Source organism: Poeciliopsis prolifica, unplaced genomic scaffold, assembly GCF_027474105.1.
Source record: "Poeciliopsis prolifica strain line A6 unplaced genomic scaffold, Auburn_PproV2 SCAFFOLD037, whole genome shotgun sequence".
Classification (NCBI taxonomy): Eukaryota; Metazoa; Chordata; class Actinopteri; order Cyprinodontiformes; family Poeciliidae; genus Poeciliopsis; species Poeciliopsis prolifica.
Genome location: NW_026562412.1, coordinates 524,003 through 540,479, shown reverse-complemented (window position 1 = coordinate 540,479; position 16,477 = coordinate 524,003). Strand labels below are relative to the sequence as shown.

At 46.5% G+C, this 16,477-nt stretch overlaps 1 protein-coding gene across 1 annotated transcript; it reads left to right on the top strand.

Moving 5' to 3' along the window:
* The first annotated feature begins 3,041 nt into the window (after window positions 1-3,041).
* On the top strand, window positions 3,042-5,408 carry LOC129374814 (uncharacterized). The gene is made up of 11 exons (XM_055053459.1): window positions 3,042-3,103; window positions 3,209-3,234; window positions 3,405-3,426; window positions 3,517-3,544; window positions 3,655-3,739; window positions 3,861-4,007; window positions 4,090-4,301; window positions 4,391-4,494; window positions 4,586-4,704; window positions 4,813-4,980; window positions 5,167-5,408. Exons 5-11 carry the CDS (start codon window positions 3,737-3,739, stop codon window positions 5,368-5,370), a joined length of 957 nt encoding a protein of 318 aa, XP_054909434.1. The 5' UTR covers window positions 3,042-3,103; window positions 3,209-3,234; window positions 3,405-3,426; window positions 3,517-3,544; window positions 3,655-3,736; the 3' UTR covers window positions 5,371-5,408.
* Window positions 5,409-16,477: the final 11,069 nt, after the last annotated feature.

Sequence of the window (16,477 nt, the reverse complement as noted above, 5' to 3'; positions counted from 1 at the left end):
CTTTTACCATCACTGAACATGCCTGCTCCATGGTAAGACTTGCATTTTTCTCTAAATTCGAGAGAAAAATGCAGGTTGTTTAAGTACAGCCCTAAAAAGTATGTGGTAGTTCTGACGGGTCTCTCTGCGTTTCTCCTTTCTTCTGTTTTTAAGGCTGACCAGCTTGCGCCGCAAAACCTGGCCACACTGCTGAAATGCTGGCTGGAAAGCCAAACGACATACCCTGTAGAAGCGTGGAAGCTCTTCTTTCAGAAAGTTCCCTCTTCCCTGAATGACACCCTGGAGACATTTGCCACCATGGTAAATCCATTAGCTGATTTCCAAATTTGCTCACCTTCCTTCCAAAGCGACGTCAGCGTCTAATCATTTTTCTCAACTGCAGACCTCCAACAACAGCAGGCCGGCCTTATCGAACGCCCTTGATGCCCTTAGAGAGGTGCGACTCGCCAACCTCAGTGACGCAGAACTACAGAGTAGGACTGTCATTGGGGATCTGGTCCAGAGAGTTATTGGTCCGTTCTTGGCCTCCCCGTCCACAAACTTCCTGTTCTGCCTCAGCTCCTACAACTTCAGCTGCCTGACCTACCAGATTGTGTAAGTACAAATCTCGTTTCACACAGGAAGATACTGCGAAAAGAAAGCTTCATGTTTTTTGGTGCTGATTACCGTTCCTCAAATTGCAGCGTCAAGGAATTGAGCAACCAAAGGCAGCTCATGAACAGTGACAAGCAGCGAGCAGTCTTTACTTATTTCATCAAACCGTTCCTGTCACGAAAGGAGTCATCGGGTAAAGCCAGTCTCTCGGGATCCGCGCGCTAACTTCTCGATGGCAAAGGAGGTTGTTTTACAGCCGGTGTCTCTTTCTGACTTCTCTGCAGATCCTGGCTGCACCTTATCCGCCAACGGGAGTCAGGATTGGCTACAGGCAAACCTCGGCAGCTTTGCTGGTTTTGCAACCGTCCAGGATTTGACAACCCTCAACCCGCACCTGTCTCCCGTAAGTGCCAACGACGGCTTCCGATGGGTGCTCACAAAGCAACATCTTTTGACCCGTTGCTTTGCAAGAGGGACTGTTTTGACTCCATATGCTTTGCTTGTATCCTAGATTGAAATATTGTCAGAACTGGCTCCCTCTCAAGTGGCACAGCTCCTAATAAGCACAGGGAGCTCAACGACACAACCCTGATTGATTTAGCCTTTGAGCGACTTGAAAAGGGTGACGCTCTGGAAAACCTGGACAAATTCCTCACACAGCTCACAGTCAATGGACAGGTAGGTCCCAGTCCCAATCACAGGCAACCAGTCTTAAGACGTACCAATCTTAGGCCTCATGTGGGTATCACTGGTCTGCACTACTTTGGACGGAAGCAATTTACACAACTCTGTTCGCTCCAATCTTTAAAAATGCTCTGTGTACTGCATTTGTCACAGTTTACCATGCTTGTCATACTTTGCAAGGTCCTACAGTTCCAGACGGTCGTCCGAGATCATGCGATGACACGAGCCTTTTACATCCTAAGGCTACATTTCCTGAGCTTCAGCTCGCGAGAGTTGTATCTTTGGTTCCACGAGAGACTGCTTACCATCCTTGCCAGTTTCACTCCACAGATGCTCAACAGTACCATATCAAGCATGAGCTGCGCAAACTACCACATCGTGTGAGTTGCATTGTAAAGAAGCATATTCATAGACATTTAGTTACAATCTACTGGTGAGGTGCTGGGTGAGAAACGTTTTTCTACAACCTTTGCAGTGTGAGCGGGATTGCCAAAGTGTTCCCTGCCATACCCCTGCTTAGACGACAAGGAATCGCTTCTGTTCTGCTGGCCTACCTACAAAACTCTACCAGTGTCACCAACAGGACAGGTGGGGGTGAAAAAAATGACTTTCACCACATGGATTTCAGTTGCACAACTGCTATGTTGAAAGCGCACCCAGAACAAAAAATGAACCTGCAAATGCCTGATGACTTTAAATAGGGCTGTGTGTAAATTGTGCCTATTCTAACAAACGCATATGTCCCTCAGCTTGCAGGATGGGACTTGAGACTGATGTTGAATGGATTGAAACAAACCTGGGACCCTTTTCTCAGTACACAACTTACTCTGACCTCAAAGCCTTCAACCTCTCCCAGGTAATTGAGGCATTTCACCAGAGATCCTCTCGACCGAATACGATCCAACAATTGGAATCGAATGGGTCTGCACAGGGCTCGCTCTTTGGTGCCTTGACAAAGACACATTTGCTCTTGTTCTTGGTTTGTATCATCAGGCAACAGTCGTAGGCATTCTCACAGAGCAACAGAAGGCCGAGCTAATACTGGATCCAGACAGCGGCGCTTTGGAGGATGTCAACTTCGTGAGGGATGTGCTCACCAGCTTGAATCTGTCCGGCAAGGACGAACAGCTCAGTCAGTTCTTCCAGACGTTTGCACAAATCAGCGAGAAGGTGAGCTCTTCACACTAACCTGCTCGCCTTTCCCCTAGAAAGTTCTTTGTCAAACCACACGCAAACAACCCCTTCTGGGGCACGGAAGGGGTTGTGGATCCATGTAAGGCCAACATTTAGGTCAACTGTTGGCCTTCCCCCGATGAATTTTGACAGAATTTTTGACGTGTATCCATTTCTGCCCATAACCGGGATCCGGTGAGCTCTTGAACTACAACCTGAATGCTTCTGTTTTCAGAAAAACATTACCTTCATCACAAACGCAGCTGTACGAGAAACCATACTGAACATAAGCCTGTCAGCCCTTGCGCCTGCATTAGAGGTCTTTGGAGCACAAGAATTCCAGCTGTGGTTCCAAGTATACCTTGTTCCTGTGATGCCAAGCCTCCGTCCTGCCTACCTGTGGGTCATTCCAAAGGACATCAGCTGTGCATCCTACATGGCTATGTGAGACCTTGTTGTTGTTGTTTTTCTTAACTCAGCCACTTCAAATCGTGGCTTTGTGTGACGGGGACAGTGTGATTCCATTCCAGCAAAGTGAAATTGTCTTTTCCTTTAGTCTCACCGGTCTTCAGAAGACATTGAAATTCCCTCCCGCTGGAGCTGTCAGTGGGCGTCAATTCAAGCATCGCGTTCCTCAAAGACACTTTCCCACGTAGGTTTCCAAACAGCTTCCCAAACTAGAGTTTTGCTGAAAAACACCAGTGCCCGACAGCAATGTATTGAAGCCGTGGCTAACTTCATTTTTGTTGTTGAACAGGTTGCTCGACACCAGAACCTTTCACGGTAAGATCATTTCATAGGTGTAAAGGGCAAATGATGAACGATTAGAAAATGTTCAAGCTACAATCACTGTTCCGGCATAAAGTATGCAACAGTGGAAAAATGAACACATCTGTGACGCAGCTAGTTTTATTCGCTAGTCTAACATTTTTGCTGCTCTTATTTGCCCCCAGTGCAAGGAAACAGCTGTCGATGGTAAGTATTAGACGACACTGACGTTCACCGACTAATGCATTTTGAATGTCAAGTACCACGATCTGATACAAAAATCTGGTCATTTTCCAGAGAACCTCATCTGCGCCGAGGTCAATCGGTGGGTGGTTTACTGACAGACCCAATGTGAAGTTTGCAAGTTCTCTGACACAAAGTTCAAAAGGTGGCAACCTATTTATTTTTATTTTTTTTTATCATTGTTTGGCTCAGGTCACTAGTCCAACAAACACTGGCAGCCGACAACTCCTCCGCAGCCTTGTGCTCTTTTACCATCACTGAACATGCCTGCTCCATGGTAAGACTTGCATTTTTCTCTAAATTCGAGAGAAAAATGCAGGTTGTTTAAGTACAGCCCTAAAAAGTATGTGGTAGTTCTGACGGGTCTCTCTGCGTTTCTCCTTTCTTCTTTTTTTAAGGCTGACCAGCTTGCGCCGCAAAACCTGGCCACACTGCTGAAATGCTGGCTGGAAAGCCAAACGACATACCCTGTAGAAGCGTGGAAGCTCTTCTTTCAGAAAGTTCCCTCTTCCCTGAATGACACCCTGGAGACATTTGCCACCATGGTAAATCCATTAGCTGATTTCCAAATTTGCTCACCTTCCTTCCAAAGCGACGTCAGCATCTAATCATTTTTCTCAACTGCAGACCTCCAACAACAGCAGGCCGGCCTTATCGAACGCCCTTGATGCCCTTAGAGAGGTGCGACTCGCCAACCTCAGTGACGCAGAACTACAGAGTAGGACTGTCATTGGGGATCTGGTCCAGAGAGTTATTGGTCCGTTCTTGGCCTCCCCGTCCACAAACTTCCTGTTCTGCCTCAGCTCCTACAACTTCAGCTGCCTGACCTACCAGATTGTGTAAGTACAAATCTCGTTTCACACAGGAAGATACTGCGAAAAGAAAGCTTCATGTTTTTTGGTGCTGATTACCGTTCCTCAAATTGCAGCGTCAAGGAATTGAGCAACCAAAGGCAGCTCATGAACAGTGACAAGCAGCGAGCAGTCTTTACTTATTTCATCAAACCGTTCCTGTCACGAAAGGAGTCATCGGGTAAAGCCAGTCTCTCGGGATCCGCGCGCTAACTTCTCGATGGCAAAGGAGGTTGTTTTACAGCCGGTGTCTCTTTCTGACTTCTCTGCAGATCCTGGCTGCACCTTATCCGCCAACGGGAGTCAGGATTGGCTACAGGCAAACCTCGGCAGCTTTGCTGGTTTTGCAACCGTCCAGGATTTGACAACCCTCAACCCGCACCTGTCTCCCGTAAGTGCCAACGACGGCTTCCGATGGGTGCTCACAAAGCAACATCTTTTGACCCGTTGCTTTGCAAGAGGGACTGTTTTGACTCCATATGCTTTGCTTGTATCCTAGATTGAAATATTGTCAGAACTGGCTCCCTCTCAAGTGGCACAGCTCCTAATAAGCACAGGGAGCTCAAACGACACAACCCTGATTGATTTAGCCTTTGAGCGACTTGAAAAGGGTGACGCTCTGGAAAACCTGGACAAATTCCTCACACAGCTCACAGTCAATGGACAGGTAGGTCCCAGTCCCAATCACAGGCAACCAGTCTTAAGACGTACCAATCTTAGGCCTCATGTGGGTATCACTGGTCTGCACTACTTTGGACGGAAGCAATTTACACAACTCTGTTCGCTCCAATCTTTAAAAATGCTCTGTGTACTGCATTTGTCACAGTTTACCATGCTTGTCATACTTTGCAAGGTCCTACAGTTCCAGACGGTCGTCCGAGATCATGCGATGACACGAGCCTTTTACATCCTAAGGCTACATTTCCTGAGCTTCAGCTCGCGAGAGTTGTATCTTTGGTTCCACGAGAGACTGCTTACCATCCTTGCCAGTTTCACTCCACAGATGCTCAACAGTACCATATCAAGCATGAGCTGCGCAAACTACCACATCGTGTGAGTTGCATTGTAAAGAAGCATATTCATAGACATTTAGTTACAATCTACTGGTGAGGTGCTGGGTGAGAAACGTTTTTCTACAACCTTTGCAGTGTGTGAGCGGGATTGCCAAAGTGTTCCCTGCCATACCCCTGCTTAGACGACAAGGAATCGCTTCTGTTCTGCTGGCCTACCTACAAAACTCTACCAGTGTCACCAACAGGACAGGTGGGGGTGAAAAAAATGACTTTCACCACATGGATTTCAGTTGCACAAACTGCTATGTTGAAAGCGCACCCAGAACAAAAAATGAACCTGCAAATGCCTGATGACTTTAAATAGGGCTGTGTGTAAATTGTGCCTATTCTAACAAACGCATATGTCCCTCAGCTTGCAGGATGGGACTTGAGACTGATGTTGAATGGATTGAACAAACCTGGGACCCTTTTCTCAGTACACAACTTACTCTGACCTCAAAGCCTTCAACCTCTCCCAGGTAATTGAGGCATTTCACCAGAGATCCTCTCGACCGAATACGATCCAACAATTGGAATCGAATGGGTCTGCACAGGGCTCGCTCTTTGGTGCCTTGACAAAGACACATTTGCTCTTGTTCTTGGTTTGTATCATCAGGCAACAGTCGTAGGCGTTCTCACAGAGCAACAGAAGGCCGAGCTAATACTGGATCCAGACAGCGGCGCTTGGAGGATGTCAACTTCGTGAGGGAGGTGCTCACCAGCTTGAATCTGTCCGGCAAGGACGAACAGCTCAGTCAGTTCTTCCAGACGTTTGCACAAATCAGCGAGAAGGTGAGCTCTTCACACTAACCTGCTCGCCTTTCCCCTAGAAAGTTCTTTGTCAAACCACACGCAAACAACCCCTTCTGGGGCACGGAAGGGGTTGTGGATCCATGTAAGGCCAACATTTAGGTCAACTGTTGGCCTTCCCCCGATGAATTTTGACAGAATTTTTGACGTGTATCCATTTCTGCCCCATAACCGGGATCCGGTGAGCTCTTGAACTACAACCTGAATGCTTCTGTTTTCAGAAAAACATTACCTTCATCACAAACGCAGCTGTACGAGAAACCATACTGAACATAAGCCTGACAACCCTTGCGCCTGCATTAGAGGTCTTGGAGCACAAGAATTCCAGCTGTGGTTCCAAGTATACCTTGTTCCTGTGATGCCAAGCCCGTCCTGCCTACCTGTGGGTCATTCCAAAGGACATCAGCTGTGCATCCTACATGGCTATGTGAGACCTTGTTGTTGTTGTTTTTCTTAACTCAGCCACTTCAAAACCGTGGCTTTGTGTGACGGGGGACAGTGTGATTCCATTCCAGCAAAGTGAAATTGTCTTTTCCTTTAGTGTCACCGGTCTTCAGAAGACATTTGAAATTCCCTCTCCCGCTGGAGCTGTCAGTGGGCGTCAATTCAAGCATCGCGTTCCTCAAAGACACTTTCCCACGTAGGTTTCCAAACAGCTTCCCAAACTAGAGTTTTGCTGAAAAACACCAGTGCCCGACAGCAATGTATTGAAGCCGTGGCTAACTTCATTTTTGTTGTTGAACAGGTTGCTCGACACCAGAACCTTTCACGGTAAGATCATTTCATAGATGTAAAGGGCAAATGATGAACGATTAGAAAATGTTCAAGCTACAATCACTGTTCCGGCATAAAGTATGCAACAGTGGAAAAATGAACACATCTGTGACGCAGCTAGTTTTATTCGCTAGTCTAACATTTTTGCTGCTCTTATTTGCCCCAGTGCAAGGAAACAGCTGTCGATGGTAAGTATTAGACGACACTGATGTTCACCGACTAATGCATTTTGAATGTCAAGTACCACGTTCTGATACAAAAATCTGGTCATTTTCCAGAGAACCTCATCTGCGCCGAGGTCAATCGGTGGGTGGTTTACTGACAGACCCAATGTGAAGTTTGCAAGTTCTCTGACACAAAGTTCAAAAGGTGGCAACCTATTTATTTATTTATTTTTTTTATCATTGTTTGGCTCAGGTCACTAGTCCAACAAACACTGGCAGCCGACAACTCCTCCGCAGCCTTGTGCTCTTTTACCATCACTGAACATGCCTGCTCCATGGTAAGACTTGCATTTTTCTCTAAATTCGAGAGAAAAATGCAGGTTGTTTAAGTACAGCCCTAAAAAGTATGTGGTAGTTCTGACGGGTCTCTCTGCGTTTCTCCTTTCTTCTGTTTTTAAGGCTGACCAGCTTGCGCCGCAAAACCTGGCCACACTGCTGAAATGCTGGCTGGAAAGCCAAACGACATACCCTGTAGAAGCGTGGAAGCTCTTCTTTCAGAAAGTTCCCTCTTCCCTGAATGACACCCTGGAGACATTTGCCACCATGGTAAATCCATTAGCTGATTTCCAAATTTGCTCACCTTCCTTCCAAAGCGACGTCAGCGTCTAATCATTTTTCTCAACTGCAGACCTCCAACAACAGCAGGCCGGCCTTATCGAACGCCCTTGATGCCCTTAGAGAGGTGCGACTCGCCAACCTCAGTGACGCAGAACTACAGAGTAGGACTGTCATTGGGGATCTGGTCCAGAGAGTTATTGGTCCGTTCTTGGCCTCCCGTCCACAAACTTCCTGTTCTGCCTCAGCTCCTACAACTTCAGCTGCCTGACCTACCAGATTGTGTAAGTACAAATCTCGTTTCACACAGGAAGATACTGCGAAAAGAAAGCTTCATGTTTTTTGGTGCTGATTACCGTTCCTCAAATTGCAGCGTCAAGGAATTGAGCAACCAAAGGCAGCTCATGAACAGTGACAAGCAGCGAGCAGTCTTTACTTATTTCATCAAACCGTTCCTGTCACGAAAGGAGTCATCGGGTAAAGCCAGTCTCTCGGGATCCGCGCGCTAACTTCTCGATGGCAAAGGAGGTTGTTTTACAGCGGTGTCTCTTTCTGACTTCTCTGCAGATCCTGGCACCTTATCCGCCAACGGGAGTCAGGATTGGCTACAGGCAAACCTCGGCAGCTTTGCTGGTTTTGCAACCGTCCAGGATTTGACAACCCTCAACCCGCACCTGTCTCCCGTAAGTGCCAACGACGGCTTCCGATGGGTGCTCACAAAGCAACATCTTTTGACCCGTTGCTTTGCAAGAGGGACTGTTTTGACTCCATATGCTTTGCTTGTATCCTAGATTGAAATATTGTCAGAACTGGCTCCCTCTCAAGTGGCACAGCTCCTAATAAGCACAGGGAGCTCAAACGACACAACCCTGATTGATTTAGCCTTTGAGCGACTTGAAAAGGGTGACGCTCTGGAAAACCTGGACAAATTCCTCACACAGCTCACAGTCAATGGACAGGTAGGTCCCAGTCCCAATCACAGGCAACCAGTCTTAAGACGTACCAATCTTAGGCCTCATGTGGGTATCACTGGTCTGCACTACTTTGGACGGAAGCAATTTACACAACTCTGTTCGCTCCAATCTTTAAAAATGCTCTGTACTGCATTTGTCACAGTTTACCATGCTTGTCATACTTTGCAAGGTCCTACAGTTCCAGACGGTCGTCCGAGATCATGCGATGACACGAGCCTTTTACATCCTAAGGCTACATTTCCTGAGCTTCAGCTCGCGAGAGTTGTATCTTTGGTTCCACGAGAGACTGCTTACCATCCTTGCCAGTTTCACTCCACAGATGCTCAACAGTACCATATCAAGCATGAGCTGCGCAAACTACCACATCGTGTGAGTTGCATTGTAAAGAAACATATTCATAGACATTTAGTTACAATCTACTGGTGAGGTGCTGGGTGAGAAACGTTTTTCTACAACCTTTGCAGTGTGAGCGGGATTGCCAAAGTGTTCCCTGCCATACCCCTGCTTAGACGACAAGGAATCGCTTCTGTTCTGCTGGCCTACCTACAAAACTCTACCAGTGTCACCAACAGGACAGGTGGGGTGAAAAAAATGACTTTCACCACATGGATTTCAGTTGCACAACTGCTATGTTGAAAGCGCACCCAGAACAAAAAATGAACCTGCAAATGCCTGATGACTTTAAATAGGGCTGTGTGTAAATTGTGCCTATTCTAACAAACGCATATGTCCCTCAGCTTGCAGGATGGGACTTGAGACTGATGTTGAATGGATTGAAACAAACCTGGGACCCTTTTCTCAGTACACAACTTACTCTGACCTCAAAGCCTTCAACCTCTCCCAGGTAATTGAGGCATTTCACCAGAGATCCTCTCGATCGAATACGATCCAACAATTGGAATCGAATGGGTCTGCACAGGGCTCGCTCTTTGGTGCCTTGACAAAGACACATTTGCTCTTGTTCTTGGTTTGTATCATCAGGCAACAGTCGTAGGCGTTCTCACAGAGCAGAAGGCCGAGCTAATACTGGATCCAGACAGCGGCGCTTTGGAGGATGTCAACTTCGTGAGGGAGGTGCTCACCAGCTTGAATCTGTCCGGCAAGGACGAACAGCTCAGTCAGTTCTTCCAGACGTTTGCACAAATCAGCGAGAAGGTGAGCTCTTCACACTAACCTGCTCGCCTTTCCCCTAGAAAGTTCTTTGTCAAACCACACGCAAACAACCCCTTCTGGGGCACGGAAGGGGTTGTGGATCCATGTAAGGCCAACATTTAGGTCAACTGTTGGCCTTCCCCCGATGAATTTTGACAGAATTTTTGACGTATCCATTTCTGCCCCATAACCGGGATCCGGTGAGCTCTTGAACTACAACCTGAATGCTTCTGTTTTCAGAAAAACATTACCTTCATCACAAACGCAGCTGTACGAGAAACCATACTGAACATAAGCCTGACAACCCTTGCGCCTGCATTAGAGGTCTTTGGAGCACAAGAATTCCAGCTGTGGTTCCAAGTATACCTTGTTCCTGTGATGCCAAGCCTCCGTCCTTCCTACCTGTGGGTCATTCCAAAGGACATCAGCTGTGCATCCTACATGGCTATGTGAGACCTTGTTGTTGTTTTTTCTTAACTCAGCCACTTCAAACCGTGGCTTTGTGTGACGGGGGACAGTGTGATTCCATTCCAGCAAAGTGAAATTGTCTTTTCCTTTAGTCTCACCGGTCTTCAGAAGACATTGAAATTCCCTCTCCCGCTGGAGCTGTCAGTGGGCGTCAATTCAAGCATCGCGTTCCTCAAAGACACTTTCCCACGTAGGTTTCCAAACAGCTTCCCAAACTAGAGTTTTGCTGAAACACCAGTGCCCGACAGCAATGTATTGAAGCCGTGGCTAACTTCATTTTTGTTGTTGAACAGGTTGCTCGACACACCAAACCTTTCACGGTAAGATCATTTCATAGGTGTAAAGGCAAATGATGAACGATTAGAAAATGTTCAAGCTACAATCACTGTTCCGGCATAAAGTATGCAACAGTGGAAAAATGAACACATCTGTGTAAAACGCAGCTAGTTTTATTCGCTAGTCTAACATTTTTGCTGCTCTTATTTGCCCCCAGTGCAAGGAAACAGCTGTCGATGGTAAGTATTAGACGACACTGACGTTCACCGACTAATGCATTTTGAATGTCAAGTACCACGATCTGATACAAAAATCTGGTCATTTTCCAGAGAACCTCATCTGCGCCGAGGTCAATCGGTGGGTGGTTTACTGACAGACCCAATGTGAAGTTTGCAAGTTCTCTGACACAAAGTTCAAAAGGTGGCAACCTATTTTTTTATTTTTTTTATCATTGTTTGGCTCAGGTCACTAGTCCAACAAACACTGGCAGCCGACAACTCCTCCGCAGCCTTGTGCTCTTTTACCATCACTGAACATGCCTGCTCCATGGTAAGACTTGCATTTTTCTCTAAATTCGAGAGAAAAATGCAGGTTGTTTAAGTACAGCCCTAAAAAGTATGTGGTAGTTCTGACGGGTCTCTCTGCGTTTCTCCTTTCTTCTGTTTTTAAGGCTGACCAGCTTGCGCCGCAAAACCTGGCCACACTGCTGAAATGCTGGCTGGACAGCCAAACGACATACCCTGTAGAAGCGTGGAAGCTCTTCTTTCAGAAAGTTCCCTCTTCCCTCAATGACACCCTGGAGACATTTGCCACCATGGTAAATCCATTAGCTGATTTCCAAATTTGCTCACCTTCCTTCCAAAGCGACGTCAGCGTCTAATCATTTTTCTCAACTGCAGACCTCCAACAACAGCAGGCCGGCCTTATCGAACGCCCTTGATGCCCTTAGAGAGGTGCGACTCGCCAACCTCAGTGACGCAGAACTACAGAGTAGGACTGTCATTGGGGATCTGGTCCAGAGAGTTATTGGTCCGTTCTTGGCCTCCCCGTCCACAAACTTCCTGTTCTGCCTCAGCTCCTACAACTTCAGCTGTCTGACCTACCAGATTGTGTAAGTACAAATCTCGTTTCACACAGGAAGATACTGCGAAAAGAAAGCTTCATGTTTTTTGGTGCTGATTACCGTTCCTCAAATTGCAGCGTCAAGGAATTGAGCAACCAAAGGCAGCTCATGAACAGTGACAAGCAGCGAGCAGTCTTTACTTATTTCATCAAACCGTTCCTGTCACGAAAGGAGTCATCGGGTAAAGCCAGTCTCTCGGGATCCGCGCGCTAACTTCTCGATGGCAAAGGAGGTTGTTTTACAGCCGGTGTCTCTTTCTGACTTCTCTGCAGATCCTGGCTGCACCTTATCCGCCAACGGGAGTCAGGATTGGCTACAGGCAAACCTCGGCAGCTTTGCTGGTTTTGCAACCGTCCAGGATTTGACAACCCTCAACCCGCACCTGTTTTCTGTAACGTTAACCAGTACCAGACCTGAGCTATCTAACACTGCAACCAGTCCTGTTACCCCAGAGCCTCTAACTGAAGGCACAAGCAGTACAACATCAACACCAGATGCCACAACAGCCTCTGAGACATCAACAGCAGATGTTTCAACTGGTGCACCAACTAAAAGCCTCACTGACTCTGAAATACCAACATCTGGTACCACAACCAATTCTGTGTCGGCAACAATCAAAACTGAAAGCAGCTCATGGAGGACAACTAACACTTCAACCAGAGCTGGCACATCAACAGTTAATTCTGTGGCTACTGTTGGAACAACCAGCCTGAGTCCTGAGTCTACTCCTTTCACAACAAAAGCAAAAGTTTCAAACAGTACTGAAACGCCGACGCATGATGCTGGAACCATCACAATGTTACAGACAACAGATGGTTCAAGTTCCTTGATATCAAAAAACAACATGGTAACAAGTACTGGAACATCAACAGGAGATGCTTTGACCAGTGATATGACAACAGTAGACTCTGAAAACCGTGTTCTCACAGCAACAAGAAATTTAGCAACCGCTGCAACAACGTCACCAACAGGCGGTCCAACTGACTCTTTGACAACATCTCCAGATGCTGAAACTACCACTAGCACAAGAATGGCTCCTTCTACAACCAGTTCTGGAAAAAAGATGCCAGAAGTTGCAACTGCTAGTGGGATGTCAACAGTTACTGCAGACACAGGAAGTGAGACTCACACTGCTCTGAAAATCAGTGCTACCACAACAACAAAGCAAGCGTTAACCAGTACCAGACCTGAGCTATCTAACACTGCAACCAGTCCTGTTACCCCAGAGCCTCTAACTGAAGGCACAAGCAGTACAACATCAACACCAGATGCCACAACAGCCTCTGAGACATCAACAGCAGATGTTTCAACTGGTGCACCAACTAAAAGCCTCACTGACTCTGAAATACCAACATCTGGTACCACAACCAATTCTGTGTCGGCAACAATCAAAACTGAAAGCAGCTCATGGAGGACAACTAACACTTCAACCAGAGCTGGCACATCAACAGGTAATTCTGTGGCTACTGTTGGAACAACCAGCCTGAGTCCTGAGTCTACTCCTTTCACAACAAAAGCAAAAGTTTCAAACAGTACTGAAACGCCGACGCATGATGCTGGAACCATCACAATGTTACAGATAACAGATGGTTCAAGTTCCTTGATATCAAAAATAACATGGTAACAAGTGCTGGAACATCAACAGGAGATGCTTTGACCAGTGATATGACAACAGTAGACTCTGAAAACCGTGTTCTCACAGCAACAAGAAATGTAGCAACCGCTGCAACAATGTCACCAACAGGCGGTCCAACTGACTCTTTGACAACATCTCCAGATGCTGAAACTACCACTAGCACAAGAATGGCTCCTTCTACAACCAGTTCTGGAAAAAAGATGCCAGAAGTTGCAACTGCTAGCGGGATGTCAACAGTTACTGCAGACACAGGAAGTGAGACTCACACTGCTCTGAAAATCAGTGCTACCACAACAACAAAGCAAGCGTTAACCAGTACCAGACCTGAGCTATCTAACACTGCAACCAGTCCTGTTACCCCAGAGCCTCTAACTGAAGACACAAGCAGTACAACATCAACACCAGATGCCACAACAGCCTCTGAGACATCAACAGCAGATGTTTCAAGTGGTACACCAACTAAAAGCCTCACTGACTCTGAAATACCAACATCTGGTACCACAACCAATTCTGTGTCGGCAACAATCAAAACTGAAAGCAGCTCATGGAGGACAACTAACACTTCAACCAGAGCTGGCAAATCAACAGGTAATTCTGTGGCTATTGTTGGAACAACCAGCCTGAGTCCTGAGTCTACTCCTTTCACAACAAAAGCAAAAGTTTCAAACAGTACTGAAACGCCGACGCATGATGCTGGAACCATCACAATGTTACAGACAACAGATGATTCAAGTTCCTTGATATCAAAAAATAACATGGTAACAAGTGCTGGAACATCAACAGGAGATGCTTTGACCAGTGATATGACAACAGTAGACTCTGAAAACCGTGTTCTCACAGCAACAAGAAATGTAGCAACCGCTGCAACAACGTCACCCACAGGCGGTCCAACTGACTCTTTGACAACATCTCCAGATGCTGAAACTACCACTAGCACAAGAATGGCTCCTTCTACAACCAGTTCTGGAAAAAAGATGCCAGAAGTTGCAACTGCTAGTGGGATGTCAACAGTTACTGCAGACACAGGAAGTGAGACTCACACTGCTCTGAAAATCAGTGCTACCACAACAACAAAGCAAGCGTTAACCAGTACCAGACCTGAGCTATCTAACACTGCAACCAGTCCTGTTACCCCAGAGCCTCTAACTGAAGGCACAAGCAGTACAACATCAACACCAGATGCCACAACAGCCTCTGAGACATCAACAGCAGATGTTTCAAGTGGTACACCAACTAAAAGCCTCACTGACTCTGAAATACCAACATCTGGTACCACAACCAATTCTGTGTCGGCAACAATCAAAACTGAAAGCAGCTCATGGAGGACAACTAACACTTCAACCAGAGCTGGCACATCAACAGGTAATTCTGTGGCTACTGTTGGAACAACCAGCCTGAGTCCTGAGTCTACTCCTTTCACAACAAAAGCAAAAGTTTCAAACAGTACTGAAACGCCGACGCATGATGCTGGAACCATCACAATGTTACAGACAACAGATGATTCAAGTTCCTTGATATCAAAAAATAACATGGTAACAAGTGCTGGAACATCAACAGGAGATGCTTTGACCAGTGATATGACAACAGTAGACTCTGAAAACCGTGTTCTCACAGCAACAAGAAATGTAGCAACCGCTGCAAACAACGTCACCAACAGGCGGTCCAACTGACTCTTTGACAACATCTCCAGATGCTGAAACTACCACTAGCACAAGAATGGCTCCTTCTACAACCAGTTCTGGAAAAAAGATGCCAGAAGTTGCAACTGCTAGTGGGATGTCAACAGTTACTGCAGACACAGGAAGTGAGACTCACACTGCTCTGAAAATCAGTGCTACCACAACAACAAAGCAAGCGTTTAACCAGTACCAGACCTGAGCTATCTAACACTGCAACCAGTCCTGTTACCCCAGAGCCTCTAACTGAAGGCACAAGCAGTACAACATCAACACCAGATGCCACAACAGCCTCTGAGACATCAACAGCAGATGTTTCAAGTGGTACACCAACTAAAAGCCTCACTGACTCTGAAATACCAACATCTGGTACCACAACCAATTCTGTGTCGGCAACAATCAAAACTGAAAGCAGCTCATGGAGGACAACTAACACTTCAACCAGAGCTGGCACATCAACAGGTAATTCTGTGGCTACTGTTGGAACAACCAGCCTGAGTCCTGAGTCTACTCCTTTCACAACAAAAGCAAAAGTTTCAAACAGTACTGAAACGCCGACGCATGATGCTGGAACCATCACAATGTTACAGACAACAGATGGTTCAAGTTCCTTGATATCAAAAAATAACATGGTAACAAGTGCTGGAACATCAACAGGAGATGCTTTGACCAGTGATATGACAACAGTAGACTCTGAAAACCGTGTTCTCACAGCAACAAGAAATGTAGCAACCACTGCAACAACGTCACCAACAGGCGGTCCAACTGACTCTTTGACAACATCTCCAGATGCTGAAACTACCACTAGCACAAGAATGGCTCCTTCTACAACCAGTTCTGGAAAAAAGATGCCAGAAGTTGCAACTGCTAGTGGGATGTCAACAGTTACTGCAGACACAGGAAGTGAGACTCACACTGCTCTGAAAATCAGTGCTACCACAACAACAAAGCAAGCGTTAACCAGTACCAGACCTGAGCTATCTAACACTGCAACCAGTCCTGTTACCCCAGAGCCTCTAACTGAAGGCACAAGCAGTACAACATCAACACCAGATGCCACAACAGCCTCTGAGACATCAACAGCAGATGTTTCAAGTGGTACACCAACTAAAAGCCTCACTGACTCTGAAATACCAACATCTGGTACCACAACCAATTCTGTGTCGGCAACAATCAAAACTGAAAGCAGCTCATGGAGGACAACTAACACTTCAACCAGAGCTGGCACATCAACAGGTAATTCTGTGGCTACTGTTGGAACAACCAGCCTGAGTCCTGAGTCTACTCCTTTCACAACAAAAGCAAAAGTTTCAAACAGTACTGAAACGCCGACGCATGATGCTGGAACCATCACAATGTTACAGACAACAGATGATTCAAGTTCCTTGATATCAAAAATAACATGGTAACAAGTGCTGGAACATCAACAGGAGATGCTTTGACC

Bases quoted from the DNA above. Each gene is read 5' to 3' on its own strand.
- LOC129374814 (XM_055053459.1), top strand. The intron at 4,495-4,585 runs GTAAAGCCAGTC...ACTTCTCTGCAG, and splicing joins GTCACGAAAGGAGTCATCGG to ATCCTGGCTGCACCTTATCC. The intron at 4,981-5,166 runs GTAGGTCCCAGT...ATACTTTGCAAG, and splicing joins AGCTCACAGTCAATGGACAG to GTCCTACAGTTCCAGACGGT.